Source organism: Drosophila suzukii, chromosome 4 (genome assembly GCF_043229965.1).
Source record: "Drosophila suzukii chromosome 4, CBGP_Dsuzu_IsoJpt1.0, whole genome shotgun sequence".
NCBI classification, from domain to species: domain Eukaryota; kingdom Metazoa; phylum Arthropoda; class Insecta; order Diptera; family Drosophilidae; genus Drosophila; species Drosophila suzukii.
This window is the reverse complement of record NC_092083.1, coordinates 70187-90752: the sequence shown is the minus strand read 5'-3', so window position 1 is coordinate 90752 and position 20566 is coordinate 70187. Positions and strand designations below refer to the sequence as shown.

Below are 20566 nucleotides of genomic sequence, written 5' to 3'. Positions count from 1 at the left end.
CTGAATTTTAAGATAATGCTGCTTTTTAATTCAATTGGAGATTACAAAACTATTCCCCCCACTTAGACCGCACTGGGCCCCTTATGATACCATGTAATCTTATTGGGTTTCTCGAACCAGTTTGTTCTTTTTAGGAAACATAGGACTTTGGGAATGCTTACGCCCTGTACGGCCGCAAGGTTCGGAAGTGTGTAGCTTCTTAGGGTTTGAAGACGTTTGAGGTTGAGTGCTGGGCAGAAGCATAGGACGCGTTTAATGCTCTCCTCTTCGTCTACCAGCTTACAGCTGCGGCAGTAGTCGTGGTTGCTGAGTCCCAGCCTACGCTCGTGAGTCCCTAAAAGACAATGACCCGTGAGGGCATTTATAAGAGTGGAAATGTCTTCCCCGTTGAATTGTAGGAGAGTTTTGGGTTTTTTCCTGGTTGTAATTTGGTCAAGTGAGCCTGGAATTGTGGCATGTTGAGATTGTGTTCCATCGGTTGTTGGAGAGGGTGTACAATCTCTGCATGAGGAAGAGCTTACAGGTAGCCATGGGCATACCCACCGTGTCCTTATCGCGAAGGATATCGGCTGTTGTCCCTTGTCAGGCTAGCTCGTCTGCTATGCGGTTTCCCTCAATGATCCAGGCACCCAGAAGAGGTTGATTCTCAGATGAGTGGCCATCTCGTTCAGAGATTTGCGACATTCAGTGATTTTTTTTAATGAATAATATTAAGGGTATTCCCTAAACTGTTGAATTGCTGAATTGTTGAAAATTCAACAGAAAATTTCAGCAATTAAAGGAACGACCCTAAAAGCTCCCTATTGAATTTTCAATTTTAAGATGTCTGCTGTTTGTCAGACTGTCAAATTGACAGGCTGTGTTTACCAAAGATTATGTTTAAAATTAAGGAAAACGCCGAGAATAAGCCAGAAAACTAAACTATTAAAACTGCTAACAGGCAGCATCCTATCAGATATCCTTTACTTGCATATTTTATACGATTGCAATTCCTCCATGTTTACAAGTGACCAGATTTACCCTCTAACTTTGGGTCGAGAACAGCGACAACTCTGGCTTTCAGCAATTAAACAAAGTTTTCAACAGCCCCGAGGCTGTTGAATTACTGAAATTTCTGACAGTTGACTTTGTATGGGACAGCTGATTAACAGCTGATCAAAATTCAACAATTTAGCAATTTTACAATTTTGGTAATACCCAGAATATAGTTTTGAGACTAACAATAAGTTTACGAATCTTAACATTAAAATTTAACTAACAGTACACTAAAACTGGGTGGGTAAGTCATTGCGACGAAGACGTGATTGGTTGCTCAACCTTGTTAGACCTCTCGCCATGTGTTTAGGGTGCAAAAATAGCTTCGTAAAGTACTTTTCCTTCTGTTCTGCGATCACTTCTTTGACTGGTAGAATGTTTAGGTCGCGATGTATATTTTCGTTGCGGACGTACCACGGTGCCCCGGTGATTGTTCTCAAGATCTTCGATTGAACTCGCTGGACTATGTCAATATTGCTATTGGTGGCATTCCCCCATAACTGGGAGCCGTACATGCATATAGGTTTTAGTACCGAGTTATGCATCAGGAGTTTATATTCAAGACTAAGGGGATACCGAGCGTTGATAAACCAATGAAGCCTGCTGGCTTTTTTTTTGTGTTCTTTTTTCTTCAATGTGTTGGTGCCATGTGAGTCTTCTGACGAGGTGTACTCCTAGATACGTCACTTCGTTTGCTTGCAGGAGTAGAGTGTTGTTTAACGTGAGCGGCGGGCTTTGCCTGTTCAGGGTGAACGTAACGTGCTTGCATTTTTGTTCGTTCACTTTAATTCGCCAATTTGATAGCCATTTTTCGACATCGACCAGATGAAGAGCTAGCTGCGCAGTTGCTTGCATCGGGCATTTTGAGCGGTTAAGAATAGCTGTATCATCAGCAAACGTAGATGTTGTTAGTCGTGTGCTTGTTGTGCTGAGTAGAGGACATATAATGTTGGCCCTAGCACGCTACCTTGAGGAACTCCAGCTCCAACAGTGAAATCATCATATATAGCAGTGTTGCACCTAACAAAAATTTCTGTCGTAAAGGTAAGACTCTAAAAGCTTGTGGGTGTTGTAGGGGAGCATTGTCTTGATCTTGTACATTAGACCTTCTAGCCAGACTCTATCTAATGCTTGAGAGACATCTAAAAATATGGAAGTACAGAACTCTCGTTTTTCGAACGCGTTCCGAATTTGAGAAGTTATCCGGTTGACCTGCTCTATTGTTCCGTGCTTTTCACGAAACCCAAATTGATTACTTCTTGGAGTCTGAAGTATGTGTTAATCAGAGTTAAAACGCATTTTTCAAAGAGTTTAGATAAGCATTAAAGTAGCATATAGATCTATACGACCTGAGAATTGTGTGGTCTTTTCCCGGCTTTGCTATAATTATTATAATTGACTTTTTCCAACTCACTGGATAGTGGCCAAGTTTTGCGATGGCGTTGAAAAGCTGGGTGATAGTGCAAACGGCGCAGCCCGGGGATTTTTCGGATTCAGTTGATTTTTGATGATGTTAACGATTTCGTTTGGGCGAAATTCAATTGGCTCATGTTGAAGCTGAGGCTCTATAGTACTAGAAGTTGACAATTGCTCTATGTAGTGGCAGTGGACATATGCTTCTTCTTGCTGTAGAGCTTTAGTAAGTTGACGTGAGGCATGTCTTAAGCTTTGCTTAGTAGATGGCGATCTGTGGAATTGCCACTCTCGACGTAAGCGTCGCTTTTCGAGGACGAGCTGTTCGATTTGTAGATTTCTCTTCTTTTATTTGCATTGTGTATTTATAGTTTGAGGTGTTGAAGCTCTAGCTGCAGAGACGATTACAGACTCCAGTGAATTAACAAAGCTGTCTACGTCAGCTTCATCGTTGAGATGAGGACTTAGCTCAATGTGTGAGCTAATATACTTTCTGTACTTAACCCAATTGGTTTTCTGTGATGTCAATTTTAGTGATTGTTCCAATGTTCCTGGATGTTGGAGTAGAATAAACAGGACAGGCGAGTGATCAGATGAAAGATCCGAAAGGCATTCGGCGCTTATCAGATTTTTAGGAATGTTTTTGGTAATCGCAAAGTCTATTAAATCGGGTAGTTTCTTTGGGTCTGCCGGCCAGTATGTTGGTGTGCCAGAAGAAACATAGTCGAGCTTGTTTTTGGCTTTGATAATTGCATTATTGAGCTGCTTTCCTTTTGGAGTCTCGAGACGAGATCCTCAGTGTGTGTGCTTGGCATTGTAGTCTCCTGCTGCTATGAAGCGGTCTCCTTGTGAGTTAAAAAACTGCACTAACTCACTTTCAGCTATAGTGAAGCGAGGGGAGCAGTATACGGCGGCTAGTGTAAGTTGGTTGCCAGTATTTAGCTGTATATTTATAGATTTGGACTGTAGGAAGTTTGTTATGATAGTGGTGCTTAATACAGCTTCTGATTAGAATTCCAGTCCCACCATGTGCTTTACCATTTGTATGACTTGTTCCTTAGAACGAATAACCTCGTAGTTGAAAATTGTATTTGTTTGTAAGGTGTGTTAAACTTAAGTTTATGGTGCGAAAGGCCGTTAGCGTTCCACGTAGATATCCGTAGGAAAGTCATTATTTGGATTGTTGTGAAACCAGCATTTGAATCAATAGATTTTGGTTTCGCATTAAATCTTGTATAGTTGTGCGCATAAACGACATAAATTGGCTGCATATCATAGCTTCATAGTTGCTTTTTGGCTGCTCCGGCGATTGATGCTACTGAGCCGTGTTCTGTTCTTGGTATGCTAATTGCAGAAATGAACCTTTTGAGGCAGGGGTAGCCAGTCCTGATTTTAAAGCGCTTGCGTATGTCACATTTTTGTCAGAGTTTATAATGAGGATCTCGCTGCAGTCGAGAAGAAGACTTCAGGGTTTGATCTGGAGGCTATCAACGTTTTATTTTGGGTGCGGGCAGTAATTCCTCTCTGGTGGATGCGGCTTTTCAGCTCCTTATAAACTGGGCAGCCTCTATAGTTAGCAGTTTGATTGTCACCGCAGTTGCCGCACTTTTTCGAGTTGCACTCATCTTTGCTCGCTGGGCAGTGTGCGGAGTCATGAAGCTCTCCACAAACTACACACACCGGGCGCAGTTTACAGTATGACCTTGTATGGCCGTATTCTTGGCAGTTCGCACATTGTACCGGACCATTGCGTTTGTGCGATTCCTCAACTGTAATTCGGCGGTACAGCAGGAACTGAAGATTGTATATAGGGCGCTCTTCGTATTTCTTCAGGGGCTTATTTTCTGGTTCGAGCTCAACCTTAAAGAGTGGCTGCGGCTTTCTATCCCCGTTAAGGATATTGAAGACTGACTTTGCGCTAATTCCCTTCTCTTGTAGCGCCATTGTTATCTCTGCAGGCGTTAGGTCGGACTCTATGCCTTTAAGTACGACTTGCAGGCCTTTGCTGCTTTTTAGCTGATACGTGTAAAAGTTATTTTTATTGTCGTCAAGATATTTCGATAATACTCTGTAATTATCTTCAAACTTCATTTGAACTTTTGTTTCTTGAATGTTACCCTTTACAAGAGGTATTATGTGGAAGTTATCCTTTCCAATAACCTCGGTGATTTTGTTGACAAGAACATTGGAACTATTTTCTTTATAGATAGGCGGAGGCTTTGGCTTCCTTTTCTCGACTTCAGTAGATTCGGCGGTAGAGGCATCTGCCAAGATTTTAAATCGGTTTGTATTCATGGGCGTTTCTATTGCAGCTAGGCTAGCATTACCACGGGTTATTTTCCGTTGAGAATTTAGGGGACTCAGCTTCCTTTTGATTTGGATGTTCATTGTTTTTGTTATGATTTTCGGGCAGCGGTGCTAGTTACTGCTGATCAGCGTAGTTCATTGGAGCACATACAGCGCTCTTTGGCTGCAGAGACATCTGTGGTAGCGAGGGGGTGCAAGAACGCGCTCTCTTGCTCGCTACGTTTAAGAATTCGGTCAAGTTGGGGGTAATTGACCGCGCTTGATCAGAATTTGCATTATTTTCGGTTGCTTTAAAAGATCTATACGCGTTCTTTCTCTGTACTGAGAGCCGTCTCTCGTCTTGCTCACGTTGGCGTTGTGTGCGAACGTAGTTTTGACTCATTGTAATCGTTCGAGTTTTAGGTGTTATGTTTTATATTAATTAATTAATTAATTAATTAATCAATATAAACATTAGCGATTTCATCGCGGAGAGCATATTTTCGCGTTATTGTAGATTTATTGAACCAGTCACTGCACTTCTATGATTTTATTAAATACTTTTGCGGCATTCAGAGATAGTTACTGAGTTCTTTGCCTGGTTGCTAAGGGTTAGGCGCGTTTGGTGTAGTTTTGGGAGAGTTAGACTTGGTACTAGTTCGGTCTTATCTTGGTTAACTTTCAGTCCACATTCCGCTGTCCACCTAGAAAGGGGGGACAGGGCTGTGTCCATCAGATTGCAGAGAGTTTAAGGAAATTTTTCTTGCAGAGCCATCGTCCTCTAGAAGTGATAGTAGTTTGTTGACCACTATAACCCATAGAAGAGGTTAGAGTACACCCCCTTGCGGGGTTCCTCTACTGACAGTCCTGGTCGAGTGGAGGACTAACTGTTGATCTGCCTTGACGGTACGCAAATTGTACGTTGGAGAGTAGGCTTGGGTTGGTAGTTAGCCTGATGTGGGTGTCAATTAGCCTTTCCAGGGTCTTCAACAAGAAGGAAAAGAGACTTATCGGGCAGAAGTTTGCCGGCCTTCGGTATAAATATTACTTTAACGTCCAGCCACCTGGATGGAATGTGGTTTAGTCCTAGACAGCCGTGGAAGATGGCTGTCAGCCAAGGAAGGGTTGTGTTTAGTGTCCGTTGTACAACCGTCAGAGCCGGGGGGTTTGAAAAGCTTAAAAGAGTTAGTAGCCCACTTGATGCGGTCAGGGTTTAAGATATTGGCTATGCTCTTATCGTCGAGGTTCTCCACTATGTAGAGGTCCTCCACTGTTAAGGTGTTTTTAGGGAAATGGGTTTCCTGGCTGTTTTCCGTACAGGTGTCAGAATTGGTTTTTAGGTAGCCAATGGTTGCTGGAGATTTTGCTAAGATTCTTCTGAGTCAGGATGCCTTCGCGGTAGATTCTATGCTACTGCAGAAGTTAGCCCATTCTCTTCGTTTCGATATTCTTATTTCCTTTTTGTATAGGCCTAGCTTCGTATGGCATATGTTCCAGGAAGCTTAGCTGTTGTTGTTAAGATTCTTTGTTTTGACTGTTCTGCTTGGGCAAGCCTTTTTTATGGCTTCACTGCAGATGTCAGTGAAAGTATTGACTAGTTCTTGACGCTGTCTAGTTCTTGAATGTTGACGCACGTAGTCGGTGGAGTATGTAAGTTTCTTGTGAGGAGTTTTTGTAGTAACCCCAGTTGGTTAGTCTTAGATTAGTAATGTTCTTGGCGGGAGGACAGTCTAGAGTTATTGTAAATTCTATGTACCGGTGGTTTGAAAAAGAGTGTTCGACCCCCACCTTCCACGCTTCGAGTTGGTTAAGCAGGGGATCAGATATTAGTGTAATGTCTAAGACTTCCCTCCTATTTCTTGTGATCAAAGTTGGGTCATTACCTTTGTTGCAGATGAATAGATTTCATTGAAGGAGATAGTCATATAGTAACCTTTCGTTTGTGTTTGTACTTCTCCATTGTCCCCTCCCAGGATGAGTTCCTTAGATGAGTGTGCATGTATGCTGTCTTGCTGTGATTCAGATTAATGTGTAGAAACTGCACCATCTTTAGGGCTGAGCTCGGGCTGGGTACCCTCCGCTTCCTCCACTATGTCCTGGAGTACAGTGCGCCCCGTTCGGGTTGTGCACAGCTCCTTAAAGCTTTCGGTGAGCTCTGAGTCAGTTGGCACGTACCCTGTATTGTTGGCATCCTCGTGTTCCATCTCGTCATCACTTGGGGGTTCGTAGGACGCACAGGCAGCCAGGTTGTCTGCCGCTAGTTTGTCCGTATCGTAGATGGGGAGTTGCACCTTGTCAAACTCATAGTTCAGCCGGTTCTGCTACACTGCGAGGGGTTCTTTACATGCCACGTTTTTTGTGACGCGCTCGGTTTTCTCCACCCTAACCACTTTCCAACTTTCTGTTGGAAGCTTCGGGTTGAACCTTGTCAAAAGGCTAAAAATAGCCCTTGGCTCAGAGGGTTCAGACGGCAGCCACACTGCGAACAGCGTTGCAAACAGTCAGCAGACCTCGCCAGCCTTGGCAGCCTTGTAAAGCGTTGCCGATCTTTCGTCCTCACAGGCGATCCGCTTCAAGTTACCCTGGTACCACCCCGCATCTGTGCAATCGGGGGGGCACCTGAGTTTTCGTCCAGCACTTTCAACGCCACTGTCGCCAGTGCCCGTATAACCAGACCCCACTGGTTTCTTAGAATCCTGCCGCCTTCATTGTTCTGGTCGATGACTCCAATGATCTTCCGATCCTTTACCACTTACGCAAAGGACCTCGACCATGTGTCGCGGTTGGTTGAAGTTTGGGAGTACCGCCTTTGCCCAGGCTATGTTCTCTAGGATTTTTTGGTAGTCCTCTGTAGACGCTTGGTACTCTATGGGGTTGGTGGCCTGCCGTTTGAGGATGCTGAATGCCTTCTTCCGTTCTAGAGGCCCTGCCTGGTTAGATGGTGTCCTCTTGAACTCCTTGGCCCTGGTGCTTACCACAAGATCAGCCTGGGCACGGTCCTCAGGTTACATTGGCTGGTTAGCCGCTCCTACGCTAGTGGGAGGTTTGGGCTGGTCATTGTGGGGTTTCGGGGCTAGTCGGCTGCGTTGTTCGCTGGCCTTGGCAGGTGTTGAAGTCACCTGGACTAGGGCTTTCGGAGCGGTACCCTGACTCTCGGCACGATACGAGTTACACCATAGTCCAGTCCTGGATGAGATGAATGCTTGGGGGATAGGGAAAAGGTAGCTTTATCGTGTGGGGAGGGGGGTGAGTGTGAGCTTTTTGTCGGAGGCGGCAGCACTAGCGCGACGTCGGTAGTGCTCCGTCGCAGATAGCCGACTGTCCGGGGCTTCTTATTTACGATTAATATTGGGAGCTTGGCGGGTGCTGGGCCGTACCAACTTCCACGCTTATTCATAGCTACCCTGGAGAACCAGGGCGCTCGCTTACCGCAACCTGCGGCCTGTTCGGTAGCCTTCAGCTCGGCGCCATCTTATTAGCTCTTTTTGCCGAAGCTATATGATAAAGTCGTCCGATTTTTTTTTCTTTTTATTCGAAATTCTAAAATATTAAAAGAATGATATTTCCGAGAACAAAAGTTAGTATGTCAAAAAACAAAAAATAAATATTTTAATTTAAAAGACGTATTTTTTTTTTTAATTGAGTACTACAAATTTTAACACTTTTACTATCTTTCCCACGTTTAACAACTGAATTTTATTTGTTCGTAAATAAAGTTGTTTTAAATTGTTACTTATTTTTAAAACCACAAGTAATGTACTAGGTTGTCTGTGCAATGCTATCAATAAACGGTAATTTAAATGATTGTCCACTCCATATTCCTGTACTATTTTTTCGAGGACATCATGTTAGTTAAACTTTATTGAAAATTTAATATAGTGTTTTTATCTGCATTTGCTATATTTATTGAATGTTCTCTTTAACATGACAAACAATAAGTGGAAAAACCTTTTAAAACAAGAAAGGAATTTAACTTCGGCAAGCCGAAGCTTGTATACCCTTGCAGCTATAATTATTAAATTTAAAAATACAAAAATGATATTCCCAATAGTATAAGATAATATGTCAGAAAACACCGAAGCTATAATTTGTTTCATATTATTTTCAAAACAATTTTCCGATCGTTCCTATTGCAGCTATATGCTACAGTCGTCCGATTTTGTTTAAATTTCATTCGAAATCCAACAGCCAATCCGGCTGGTTCCACTTATGTACTACCTGCAAAAGATATAAGACTTTTGGAAAAGTTTCAGCCCGAAAGCTTTAAAACTGAGAGACTAGTTTGCGTAGAAACGGACGGACAGACGGACATGGCTAGATCGACTCGTCTAGTCATGCTGATCAAGAATATATATACTTTATGGGGTCTCCTTCACTGCGTTGCAAACTTCTGACTGAAATCAATATACCCTCTGCAAGGGTATAAAAATAAATATAAACTAACTAACAGTCATGTAGACTGACTACAGTAAGTGGCCCTGATAATTATTGCTGGGGTGGTAGTTCGAAGTAGATGGGTTCTGTTCAAAACCCGTTTCTTATGGTAAGCCGCTTTATGTTTTGATATTTCATCTTTAACGGTATGCCCCAGTGATCGTGATTGATTGTGAGCGCTGTGTAATATTAATGTTGCTGTCGCTTGCATTCACCCAAAGCTGGGAGCCATGTCCAAATGCGCTTAAGAGTGGAATTGTAGGGCAGAACCTTGTGGTCCAGACACAGGGGTGGTAGAGAATTTATAATCCAATGTAGGCTGCTACCTCTAAGTTTGAGATGTACGTTCTTGCATTCAATGTGTTTCCTCCAGGAAACTTCTATCGAGACGGACGCCGAGATATGTTAGCTTGTGGAACTCCATCTTCAATGGTATAGTTGTATGTTGTTGCATAACATCTCACCGCGAAGACTCTGTGATAGGGGAACGACTCAAGTAACTTATGAGTGTTTCCTGTCAGTAATGTTAGGATATTATGCATAAGGGCGTCAAGCCAAACTCGGTGAAGTGCTTGGGAAACATCTAGGAATATCGCCCGAAGTTTAAAGGTTGAACGAATTTCTGATGTTATCCGGTTGACCTGCTCGATGGTTCCGCGCCTTCCCCGAAACCCGAAACCCGAATTGATATGCCGGGATTATATTATGTGCTCTTAGATATGGTGTTATACGCGTAAGAAGGAATTTTTCTAATAATTTGGACCGGCACGATAATAAACTTATTGGCCTGTACGATGAGGGAATTGTATGGTCTTTCCCAGGGTTCGGTATCATTATGACAATAGACTTTTACCTTTTTTGGGAAGTACCCAAGATTTGTGATTCACTGCACAGTTTGGAAGTTCAATTATCATTATTGGATTATTTAGTTGCTTCCTAATGACATTTACGATTTCACGAGTTTCTAATCGGAGTGACTGTTTCCACCGGAGAGCTGAAACTTGGATGAGATATCCACAAGGGATGCTTTGTACTGGTCGGCGATAATTTCTCAATGTACCGGAGCTGGGAAATTGGTTGCTACGCACAGTCGTTTCTTGCGGTGTTGAGGTTTTGGCTGCTGCCACGAGTTCGGATTCCGGGGCATCGCCACAGTAATCGATGTCATTCTTAGCTACGTACTTATTGTACTTTAGCCGGTTAGTCCTATGCGATGTCAGCCTGTAGGGGTGCTTGATTATTTCTGGGCTTTGAAGAAGAGGATTTAAAACCGGCGAGTGGTTCGATGATAAGTACGATAGAGATATTACTCGTATTAGATTTCTTAAGATATTCTTTGTCACAACGAAGTCAATTGCGTCCGGAACTTTTCTGGGGTTAGCTGGCCAGTATGTAGGACTGCCAGTGGATTCGAGATTGTTGCTGAAGCTTATGATTGCTTTATATAGTTGCCTTCCTTTGGGGGTCACGAATCGTGAGCTCCAGTGCGTGTGTTTCGCATTGTAGTCTCCTTCTGCTATAAAGCGATCTCCGAGTGAATTGTAGAAATCCAAGAACAACAGCGGCGATGCTAATACTGTTGCCTGATTGTAATATTATAGATGTAGCTTGGTTGCAAACCTCTGCTGAAAGTGGTGTTTGATGCGTTCCCTGATTGAGATTTCAGTTCCGCCGTGGGCTTTACCATCCGGATGATCTTTGCAATACGAAGTGTATCTTCATATTTGGAAGTTGTATTTACTTGTAAGATGCGTTTCTGCCAGCAGCATTACCTCTACGTGGATTTCAATGAGGAATTTTGTTATTTCAAGTTTGTGCCGTGACACGCAGTTGGCATTCCACAAGGATGTTCGAAGGCAAGACATCGATCATTTAGATTGTTTAGAAGGACACTTCTGTTTAGAAGGACAAATGAAGATCTGGCTTCTTTCCCAAAGAAAATTTCAGGTGTGGGTTGAGATTGCACGTACTCACTTTGTATATTCTGGGAGCATGCAGATTTTGCTCGTTGAAGCTGATTCTTCAGCCCCTTATAGCCTGGGCGGTATGGTTTTCTCCAAAGTTAGCTCAATTTATCCATTTTGGATATTTTTTGTTTGCAGGACATGGTTCAGAATTGTGGAAGCCTCCACAAGCTACGCTGATTGACTGAAGTCCACAGTTGTTTTTAGTATGTCTGAATTCCTGTCAGTTTGTGCATTGCAGGGGGCCGTTCCGCTTATGCGGTTATCCTTCTATGAAATAGGAATTGCATTTTATAGATCGGACGTACTTCGGCTCCGATTTGACGTTAAAGAGTGGTTACAGTTTTTTATTTCTGTGAACTATATTTATAATATTTTTGGAAAAAAGGCTTTTTCTTTAAAAAAAACAATGCGCTAGCACTCTAAGCCACGCCTACATTTTTATATCCAGCGGCAAAATGCTTTTTTGTGACCAAAAAAGCTTTTTCGTAGAAAACTTTTGCCAAGTGTCAAAGTTATTCTGTATTAGAGATTCATTATTAGATTATCATATATTTTTTGACACTCAATAGTGTCACTTTGACACCTAAATAGAGGCATATTGATGACGATTATTTTTAAGGGTGTAGTGCATTCGAGTAACGTTCCCTTATGTTAATTGGTGGGGTCTTCAATTTTTTTTGGACCGCTTGTCCAGGTTCGTTTTGAATATTTTCAGCATCCGACAATAGGCTGAATCTGTTGTTATTAGATGCCCCTGATTGTTCACCGCCTTCTTGGGGCAGTTTATTTTCAATTTATTTCCGACCATCAAGCTAAGGTTTTGCTTGATTTGGATGTAACGATCCATGCCAGTTTGTATAGTTAGTTGATATATATAAATATATATATAATTCTTGATCAGGATCACCAGTTGAGTCATATATATTCTTAATCAGGATAACTAGCTTAGTCGAACTAGCCATCTGTTTGTCCGTCTGGCTGTTTTTATGTCTGGCTATTCGTCCGTCCGTATGAGTTGGGATTTGACATGCAGATTCTTAAGGTTCTTACGCAGCGCGAGATTATGATAAAGTGTAAATGGAATTTTGTTTTGACAAGCAAATGTCCTTATACCAGAAATTGTTCAAATCGGACCATCCATTACAAATTTGTAAGCAAATAAAGGAATCGAATCTAGGTGGCGTTGTTCCGGAGTGTGCAATCTTCGCTTTGTTGCTTACTCCAGCAGACTCGCACTCCCCTTAGCTGAGTAACAGTTTGAAACTAGGTACATTTTTTGCCTTTTGCACGTCGATAGATATTGACAAAATGGGCCTTAGCGTGGGTACGTATAAATATATTTTATGTAGTGTCCGGATGCTGACCACATTAAACCCTGATCTTCCAATGGATCTACAGTGCACTTCTCCTTCACAGGACTGACGGGAAATGTAGGGTGATTGTGAATTTCAGCAAGTGCGTGATAAAAAGTTCGTCGTCCATACTCACTGCAATACCGTAAGAGATCAGGATCGTTAAGCGATAAATGCTGAGAAGTGGCAAGACTCGTTGCTTACCATTGATTCCGAGAGCCTTTAGGTGACCGGTAAAAAATCACGTGCGCAAACAAATATTGGTTTGAAAGTGAAATAAATATTATATTACATTATTCGAGAAAAAACAAAAAAACATATTAAGAGAAGTGAGAAACATTTTGAAGTGTTGTACAAATAGATTTTACTGAAATTTTAAGACAAGTACAAAAGTAAAAATGTATTTGTTTGTTTTCGTATTAATTTATTTAATGTGCCTATATAATAAATATTTATATTTCAGATGCAGACAAAGCACGGAAACACGGGATGGAGGATTTTATAAGCACTGATCCTTGCACATTTGATCATGCTACTCTTTTCAAAACATTACAAAACCTCACACTGGAGTATAGGCTTAACGATCCCTATGCTTCTTTGGTAAGTTTACCTAACTATAATTTATGAAGACATGTACGAATTTATGGCGCGGATGAAGGGAAAGAGAAATGGGTATTTTTTTAGCAACAAGCTCAATAACAGATTTTGTATTATTTTTTCTAATTTTGTATTAAGGCTAAAAGGAATTTTGATTTGGTTTTTAAAATCTTCATGCAAACATTCTTTAATTTGGAACATTAATAACAAAACTATGAGCAAATAAGGTCGCAGCCTTATTTCGAAAACCGTCGGTCTTTCGGTGCCAGCCTATGTATGTAAAAACGCCACAAACTGCAATGGGCGACTTCTGGTTTGTACATAATTTCGTCTTTAATATCTATCAGCCAGCGGTGCGGTCAACAATTTGGATGTAGACTTCTTTTAGGATATGCTTTAAAAGTTCACAAAAGTTTTTAGCCACTCCTTTGCTATATTTTATAAAATAGCACATTTAATTTTAAAAACAAGGAAGAACGCTATAGTCGAGTACCTCGACTATCAGATACCCGTTACTCAGCTAAATGGAGATATGCAAGTAGCAAAGCGAGATTAAAATGCGCCACCTACCGGCGGTATACAGATTTAAGCGTTATGGGCGTTAGAGTGGGCGTGGCAAATTTTTTTTGGATCAATCGATAGGTATCGACGAGACCATTACATTTCAGTTAAAATTTTTTATCTAGCATGAAAATTGTGGGCGTCACAGGTTTTTGCGGTTTGTGGGCGTTAAAGTGGGCGTGGCAAACTTTTTTTTGAGTCAATCGATAGGTAATGACAAGACGAATACATTTCAGTTAAAATTTTTTATCAAGCATAAAAATTGTGGGCGTCACAGGTTTTCGCGGTTTGTGGGCGTTAAAGTGGGCGTGGCAAACTTTTTTTAGGTCAATCGATATGTATTGATGAGAACATTACATTTCAGTTAAAATTTTTATTCTAGCATCAAAACTGTAGGAGCCACAGTTTTGGGCGGTTTGTGGGCGTTAGAGTGGGCGTGGCACTGTACTGAAACAAACTTGCGCTGCGTAAGAAGCTCAGGAATCTGCACGCCAAATCTCAATAGCCTAGCTCTCATAGTTTCCGAGATCTCAGCGTTCATCCGGACGGACAGACAGACGGACAGACGGACAGACGGACAGACGGACAGACGGACAGACGGACAGACGGACAGACGGACATGGCTAGATCGACTCGGCTAGTGATCCTGATCAAGAATATATATACTTTATGGGGTCGGAAACGCTTCCTTCTGCCTGTTACATACTTTCCGACGAATCTAGTATACCCTTTTACTCTACGAGTAACGGGTATAATTACAGTTTTAAACCATTCTAAGTGGAAGTTTTAAAGTGTATTCGAAGGATCGTTATGTGCATTAAGTGCTTGTATTTCTACTTGTAATCAAGAATTAAAGTGATCTGGCTCTTACGTATATTAAAAAAATTATTTTGAAAACAAAAAGAGTCCTGCGGAGTGTATTTATCAAAAATATTCAAATTTAAAGAATAATAAATCAATCAAAAACAGCTCTTAACGAGGTAAACCATTCAGTACAATTTTGATGAAGCGTGCCAAATTAGAAAAATTGAGAGAGTGTCACAAAAGTTGATATCAAAACTTTTGTATGTTGAAGTTGAGATCGTCACTAATTTTGATAAGTATCAGAAGTTTTTAAAAGTCAATTTATGTCACAGTGTTAATACTCAAATTAGTATACCTCAATACCAAGACCAGAAGTTCCCTATAACTTCGTTTATACGTAGGTTGCTATATATTTTTCTTGCCTAATAATGAAAACGGGAAATTTGATCATCAAAAATGGTTTTATTGTTTTTCAAAGTATTCTCCACCAAAATGTATTCACTTTTGTATGCGCTTAAACCAATTGTCGGAGCACTTTTTCCACTCCGGTTGAGACACCTCCGAAACATGGTTCTTAAACGTTTCAACAGCATTTCCTGGCGACGAAAATCGTTGATCACGCATTTTGATTCACTGTTTTGATGTGCGGAAAAAAAAGAAATCATTGGGTGCCAATTCAGGGATATGCGTCGTATGACCCATCAATTCGCTGGTTTGAACTGATGTGTCAAAGCTCGTATTGTCATGGTGCACAATGACCTGTCATCTCTTGCTCGTTTTTCGAATTTCTCCGAAGACTTCAGGCAAACCAGTTGTGGTGTACCACTCAGAATTGACCGTCCTACCAAAGAGTATTAATACTTAGAGGGGACATACAAAAAATTGTATGTATATAAGTATTAATACTTAGAGGGGACATATAAAAAATTGTATGTATATATATATATTTGTTTCGTCAGTGTGCCACGCCCAATCTAACGAACACAAACCGCTCAAAACTGTGGCTCCTACAGTTTTAGTACTAGAAAATTTAACTGAAATGAGTAACGGGTATTTGATAGTCGAGGTAGTCGACTAAAGCGTTCTCCCTTGGCGAAGGACGCCACTAAATTACGGTATGTCTTATCAATACCTATCGATTGACCAAAAAAAAAGTTTGTCACACCCACTGTAACGCCCACAACGCTTAAATATGTCTTCCGCCCACATAACCATATATTGAGATCGCGGGTAGGTGGCGCATTACAATCTCGCTTTGCGGCTTGCATATCTCCATATCCCTATGGTCCCTTTAACTGAGTAACGGGTATTTGATAGTCGAGGTAGTCGACTAAAGCGTTCTCCCTTGGCGAAGGACGCCACTATATTACGGTATGTCACATGATGATCTTGCGTCATCAGTTCACGGACGGCATCAATCGATTGAATGCATTAAACCAGTTTTTCACAGTGCTATAGGATAATGTTTCATAACCAAATAAAGATTTAGGTTCATCGATGCACTCTTGTCGTGATAACCCACGTCGAAAGTTGTGAAAAATTATGCACGAAAATGTTCTCGAGGTTATCGATATCAAACGAGGACACATATGAAAAAGTTGTATGGAGCTTTTATCGATAAAAGTCCAAACTTTTTTTTAAGGAAAAGGCCAATTGGTCTTTATATGGCTAGAAGTGACCTAGGCCACATAGCAGCCCTCTTATGTATAAAACAAGAAGAAACACTGTCAAAAAATTTTAAATAACAATGCGTTTGGTACGATCAATAAAATCAACTTCAATTTACACTTCTAAAAAATCTTTAAAAACGTATGCGCGCTATACCGTTTTTAGCGTTATGGGCGTTAGAGTGGGAGTGACACCGTGATGAAATAAATCTGCGCTCCGCGAGACGCTCTAGAATGTACAAACTTCCATCTATTTGTTTCAATCTAATATATCCCTTTACTCTAAAAGTTCAGACGGTCATTATACCCGTTACTCGTATAATTAAAGGGTATACTTCGTCGGACGTATGTAACAGGCAGAAGGAAGCGTTTTCATGCCCATGCCCGTCTGCCTGTCCGTCCGGATGAACGCTGAGATCTCGGAAACTATGAGAGCTAGGCTATTGAGATTTGGCGTGCAGATTCCAGAGCTTCTTACGCAGCGCAAGTTTGTTTTAGCTGCGTGCCACGCCCACTCTTACGCCCACAAACCGCCCAAACCTGTGACGCCCATAGTTTACATGCTAGATACAAAATTTTAACTGAAATTTATTATTCTCGTCAATACCTATCGATTGATCCAAAAAAATTTGCCACGCCCACTCTAACGCCCATAACGCTTAAATCTGTCTACCGCCGGTAGGTGGCGTATTTTAATCTCGCTTTGGTGCTTGCATATCTCCATTTCCCTTTGGTCCCTTTAGCTGAGTAACGGGTATCTGATAGTCGAGGTACTCGACTATAGCGTTCTTCCTTGTTTTTGATTCTTATTATCAATACCCAAAAATTGTTTGAATTAAACCATCCATCCATTGCACTCTTTAGCTGAGTAACGGGTATCTGATAGTCGAGGCAATCGACTTAAGCGTTCCCTTAGCTTTTAATTCCTAATAATTTTGACAATTTTGTTATTATTTTTAGGGGTGGTTTAGTCCTGGTCAAGTTTTCGTGTTGGACGAATATTGCGCGCGATACGGTGTGCGGGGATGCTACCGACATTTATGCTACCTTTCTGATTTACTGGATCGTGCAGAAAAGCAATGCATGATAGACCCAACTCTGATTCACTATTCATTTGCGTTTTGCGCAAGCCATGTTCACGGAAATCGGTAACGTAGATTTATAAAATTAAAATCCAGGAAAATAATTATAAGAAATATTTACAGACCTGATGGAGTAGGAAGCATAACGCATGAGGAAAAGGAAAAATTTTCTGAAATCAAAGAACGCCTACGTCAGTTACTGGAGTTTCAAATAACTAATTTTAGATACTGTTTTCCTTTCGGTCGCCCCGAAGGTGCTCTCAAAGCGACATTATCTTTGCTAGAGAGAGTTCTAATGAAAGACATTGTTACCCCGGTTCCACCTGAAGAAGTTCGTCAAATGATTAAAAAAAGCCTAGAGACGGCAGCACTTGTTAATTACACACGTCTCTCCAATAAAGCTAAAATTGAAGGTAAGAACACTTTTTATACTTTGACAAATATAAGAAAACTAGCAATAGCAAATTAAACCTTCTTGGGAATGAACTTCCATGTACGTTTCCCACAATCGATTTATATAATACATAGTATCAAAGAGTACAAAGTGTGCAAACGCAGATATTTTGGAAAGAATTACATTTTTGTGAAGATCAGCAATGTCAATGAGATTTCGATTCCGACACAGAGCAATACAATTTTATACCCTTGCAGAGGGTAAATGATTTCAGTCAGAAGTTTGCAACACAATGACGGAGACGTTTCCGACCCCATAAAGTATACACATTATTGATCAGCAACACGAGTCGATCTAGCTAGTCCATCTGTCCGTTTCTACGCAAACTAGTCTCTCAGTTATAAAGCTGTCGCGATTAAACCTTCCCAAAAGTCTTGTTTCTATCGCAGGTATAAGTCGGATCAAGCCGGATCGGACAACTATATCTTATAGCTCCCTATAGGACTAGAGGTCCTTTGAAAATATAAATGATAATACAAACATGAAATTTCATGGTGTTTTTTTAGATTTTTATGGCAATACAGACCAATCGGCAGCCACGATTGGTCTTCCTGTTTTTCAGGATTTATTTTATCATTGGTAAAATAAAATAAAGTAACAGGAATATTGAATGGGCAAACATTTATAATTTCGTTCAGTATATGCATTACATAAACAACCTTTTAGTGTACTTGTATTTTCTTTTGTATAAGTATATGTTGATACATACAAACATTTTCCTTAAAAACTGAACATTTGTCAATTGAAATTATTTTTTCTTGAATCGATCACAATTTATAAAGCAATGGCTCTGGTTTGCTTACAAAATAAATTGTCAGTCCGCTTAGGGGTTCGGTTTGGGCCGCATGGACCCGGCAAATATTTAGTTTAAAAAAGGAAAAAATTATTTTAATTTATGAACATCTCATTTACTTGTAACTTAAATATATTTTTTATTCACAGAGGATTTACGAGGAGAAGTTATTGTTCCGGCTCCAAAAAAACTAGAGGACCTAATACACTTAGCAGAACTTTGTGTTGATTTGTTGCAACAAAATGAAGAACATTATGGAGAAGTAAGTTTCGCTATTGTTATAAAAGTGCTTTGTTTGCATATGCTTATTTTTTAAGTAATTATCTTAAAAATTTATCAATATTCATATGTGTCTGTAAATATTATTCAAAAGATAAATGCCTTTTGTTCGATGTGCGAATACTAAATACCATATTCTGACCTATGTTTCCATTCTTTCATCCGCTTGTTTTTTGTAACTTAGCTTATGTGTCGTACTTTAATCAATAAAAACATGTGACCAGTTTTATTTCGCAAAGTTATATTTTTCTTCTGTTATTGTCTAGACCTATAATGTATATAATAGAACGCTTAATGTTGTTACAAAAGAATGACTAATACTAAATGCATATATAACTATATTATTAAGTGTTTGTGTCAATGGCTGTTGCGAAGAAAACATTACACATTTCCCATATTCTTGGTCTATTTTTGGTTGGGACTCTCCAAATGTCACACAAGAGTAAACAACCTTTTTACAATTTAATTTATTTATAAAAATTTATCAAACTTCATGACCAAAAATATATTAAAAAAAAGCATTACCCAAATAACAAAATATTTTATTAGGTCTTTGTTTATGTTACTTTTTTTAATTGTCTTTTACATTTTTAGCTTTATTGGTGCTTACATTAACCATGACTATATTAAGCATTGTATTAACAGTATTAAGTGGTTTTCATTCACTTTAAAGATTGGTTATTGATGTATTAAAATGTTAAGAACAGGGGAGAGGTCTGTATTAGAAACCATAACTTCGGTAAGCCGACGATGTTAATACTCTTGTAGACTACACGAATTAAACTGTGACTAAAATATTATAATTAAAATATCAATCTTTGAAAAAAAAAACAAATTTTTAAAAATGACTATAAATAGTCTTATTATCATCTAACATGAAGCTATAAGATAATAAAAAAAAAACAACTTTTTGCAATGTAAAATGTTGCTAAAAAAATTAATTTTTTTTATACCCGTTACTCGTAGAGTAAAAGGGTGTACTAGAATCGTCGGAAAGTATGTAACAGGTAGAAGGATTTGTTTTGTTCGTCTGTCCGTCCGTATGAACGCTGAGATTTCCGAAACTATACAAGCTAAAATGTTGGGACTTGGCATGTAGATTCTTAAGCTTGTTGCGTCCATAACGCTAAATCCCGTCTAGCACCCACATTTTAAAATATTTTTATAGAATTTGAATGAGGGCCATTTACTAAAAAGATATAAGCAAAAAAAAGTGTGCAATCTTGGGAACAGATGCTTTGCTACGTGTATATCTCTATCTCCCTCGCACTCCCAGAGTGCTCCCAGTACACTGAGCTGAGTAACGGGTAACTGATAGTCGATATTCATCAGCTTATAAGACCTGCACAACAACACTACATTAAAAAAAAAAACAACAATGTACTCTTAAAACCATACTTTTTATACCCGTTACTCGAAGAGTAAAAGGGTATACTAGAGTCGTCGGAATGTATGTAACAGGCAGAAAGAATCATTTCCGACCCCATAAAGTATATATATTCTTGATCAGGATCACTACCCGAGTCGATCTAGCCATGTCCGTCTGTCCGGATGAACGCTGAGATCTCGGAAACTATAAGAGCTAGGCTATTGAGATTTGGCATATTCCTGAGCTTCTCACGCAGCGCAAGTTTGTTTCAGCAATGTGCCACGCCCACTCTAATGCCAACAAACCGCCCAAAACGGTGGATCCTACAGTTTTGATGCTAGAATATACATTTTAACTGAAATGTATTGTTCTCATCAATACCTATCGATTGACCCAAAAAAAGTTTGCCACGCCCACTTTAACGCCCACAAACTTCAAAACATCGGAAACTATCAAAGGTAGAAAATTGGGAT

The 20566-nt window shown here is 40.1% G+C and overlaps 1 protein-coding gene across 8 annotated transcripts in view; it reads left to right on the top strand.

The window, feature by feature from the left end:
* Window positions 1-20566, top strand: part of Cadps (calcium-dependent secretion activator 1) — a 90459-nt gene that overhangs the window by 34024 nt on the left and 35869 nt on the right. For all 8 annotated transcript variants that reach the window (XM_036822689.3, XM_017088629.4, XM_065867393.2 and 5 more), the window contains 4 exons: window positions 12951-13087; window positions 17077-17264; window positions 17322-17611; window positions 18595-18707. In XM_036822689.3, coding sequence (XP_036678584.2) covers window positions 12951-13087; window positions 17077-17264; window positions 17322-17611; window positions 18595-18707 — 728 coding nt within the window. The remainder of the gene's footprint in view (window positions 1-12950; window positions 13088-17076; window positions 17265-17321; window positions 17612-18594; window positions 18708-20566) is intronic.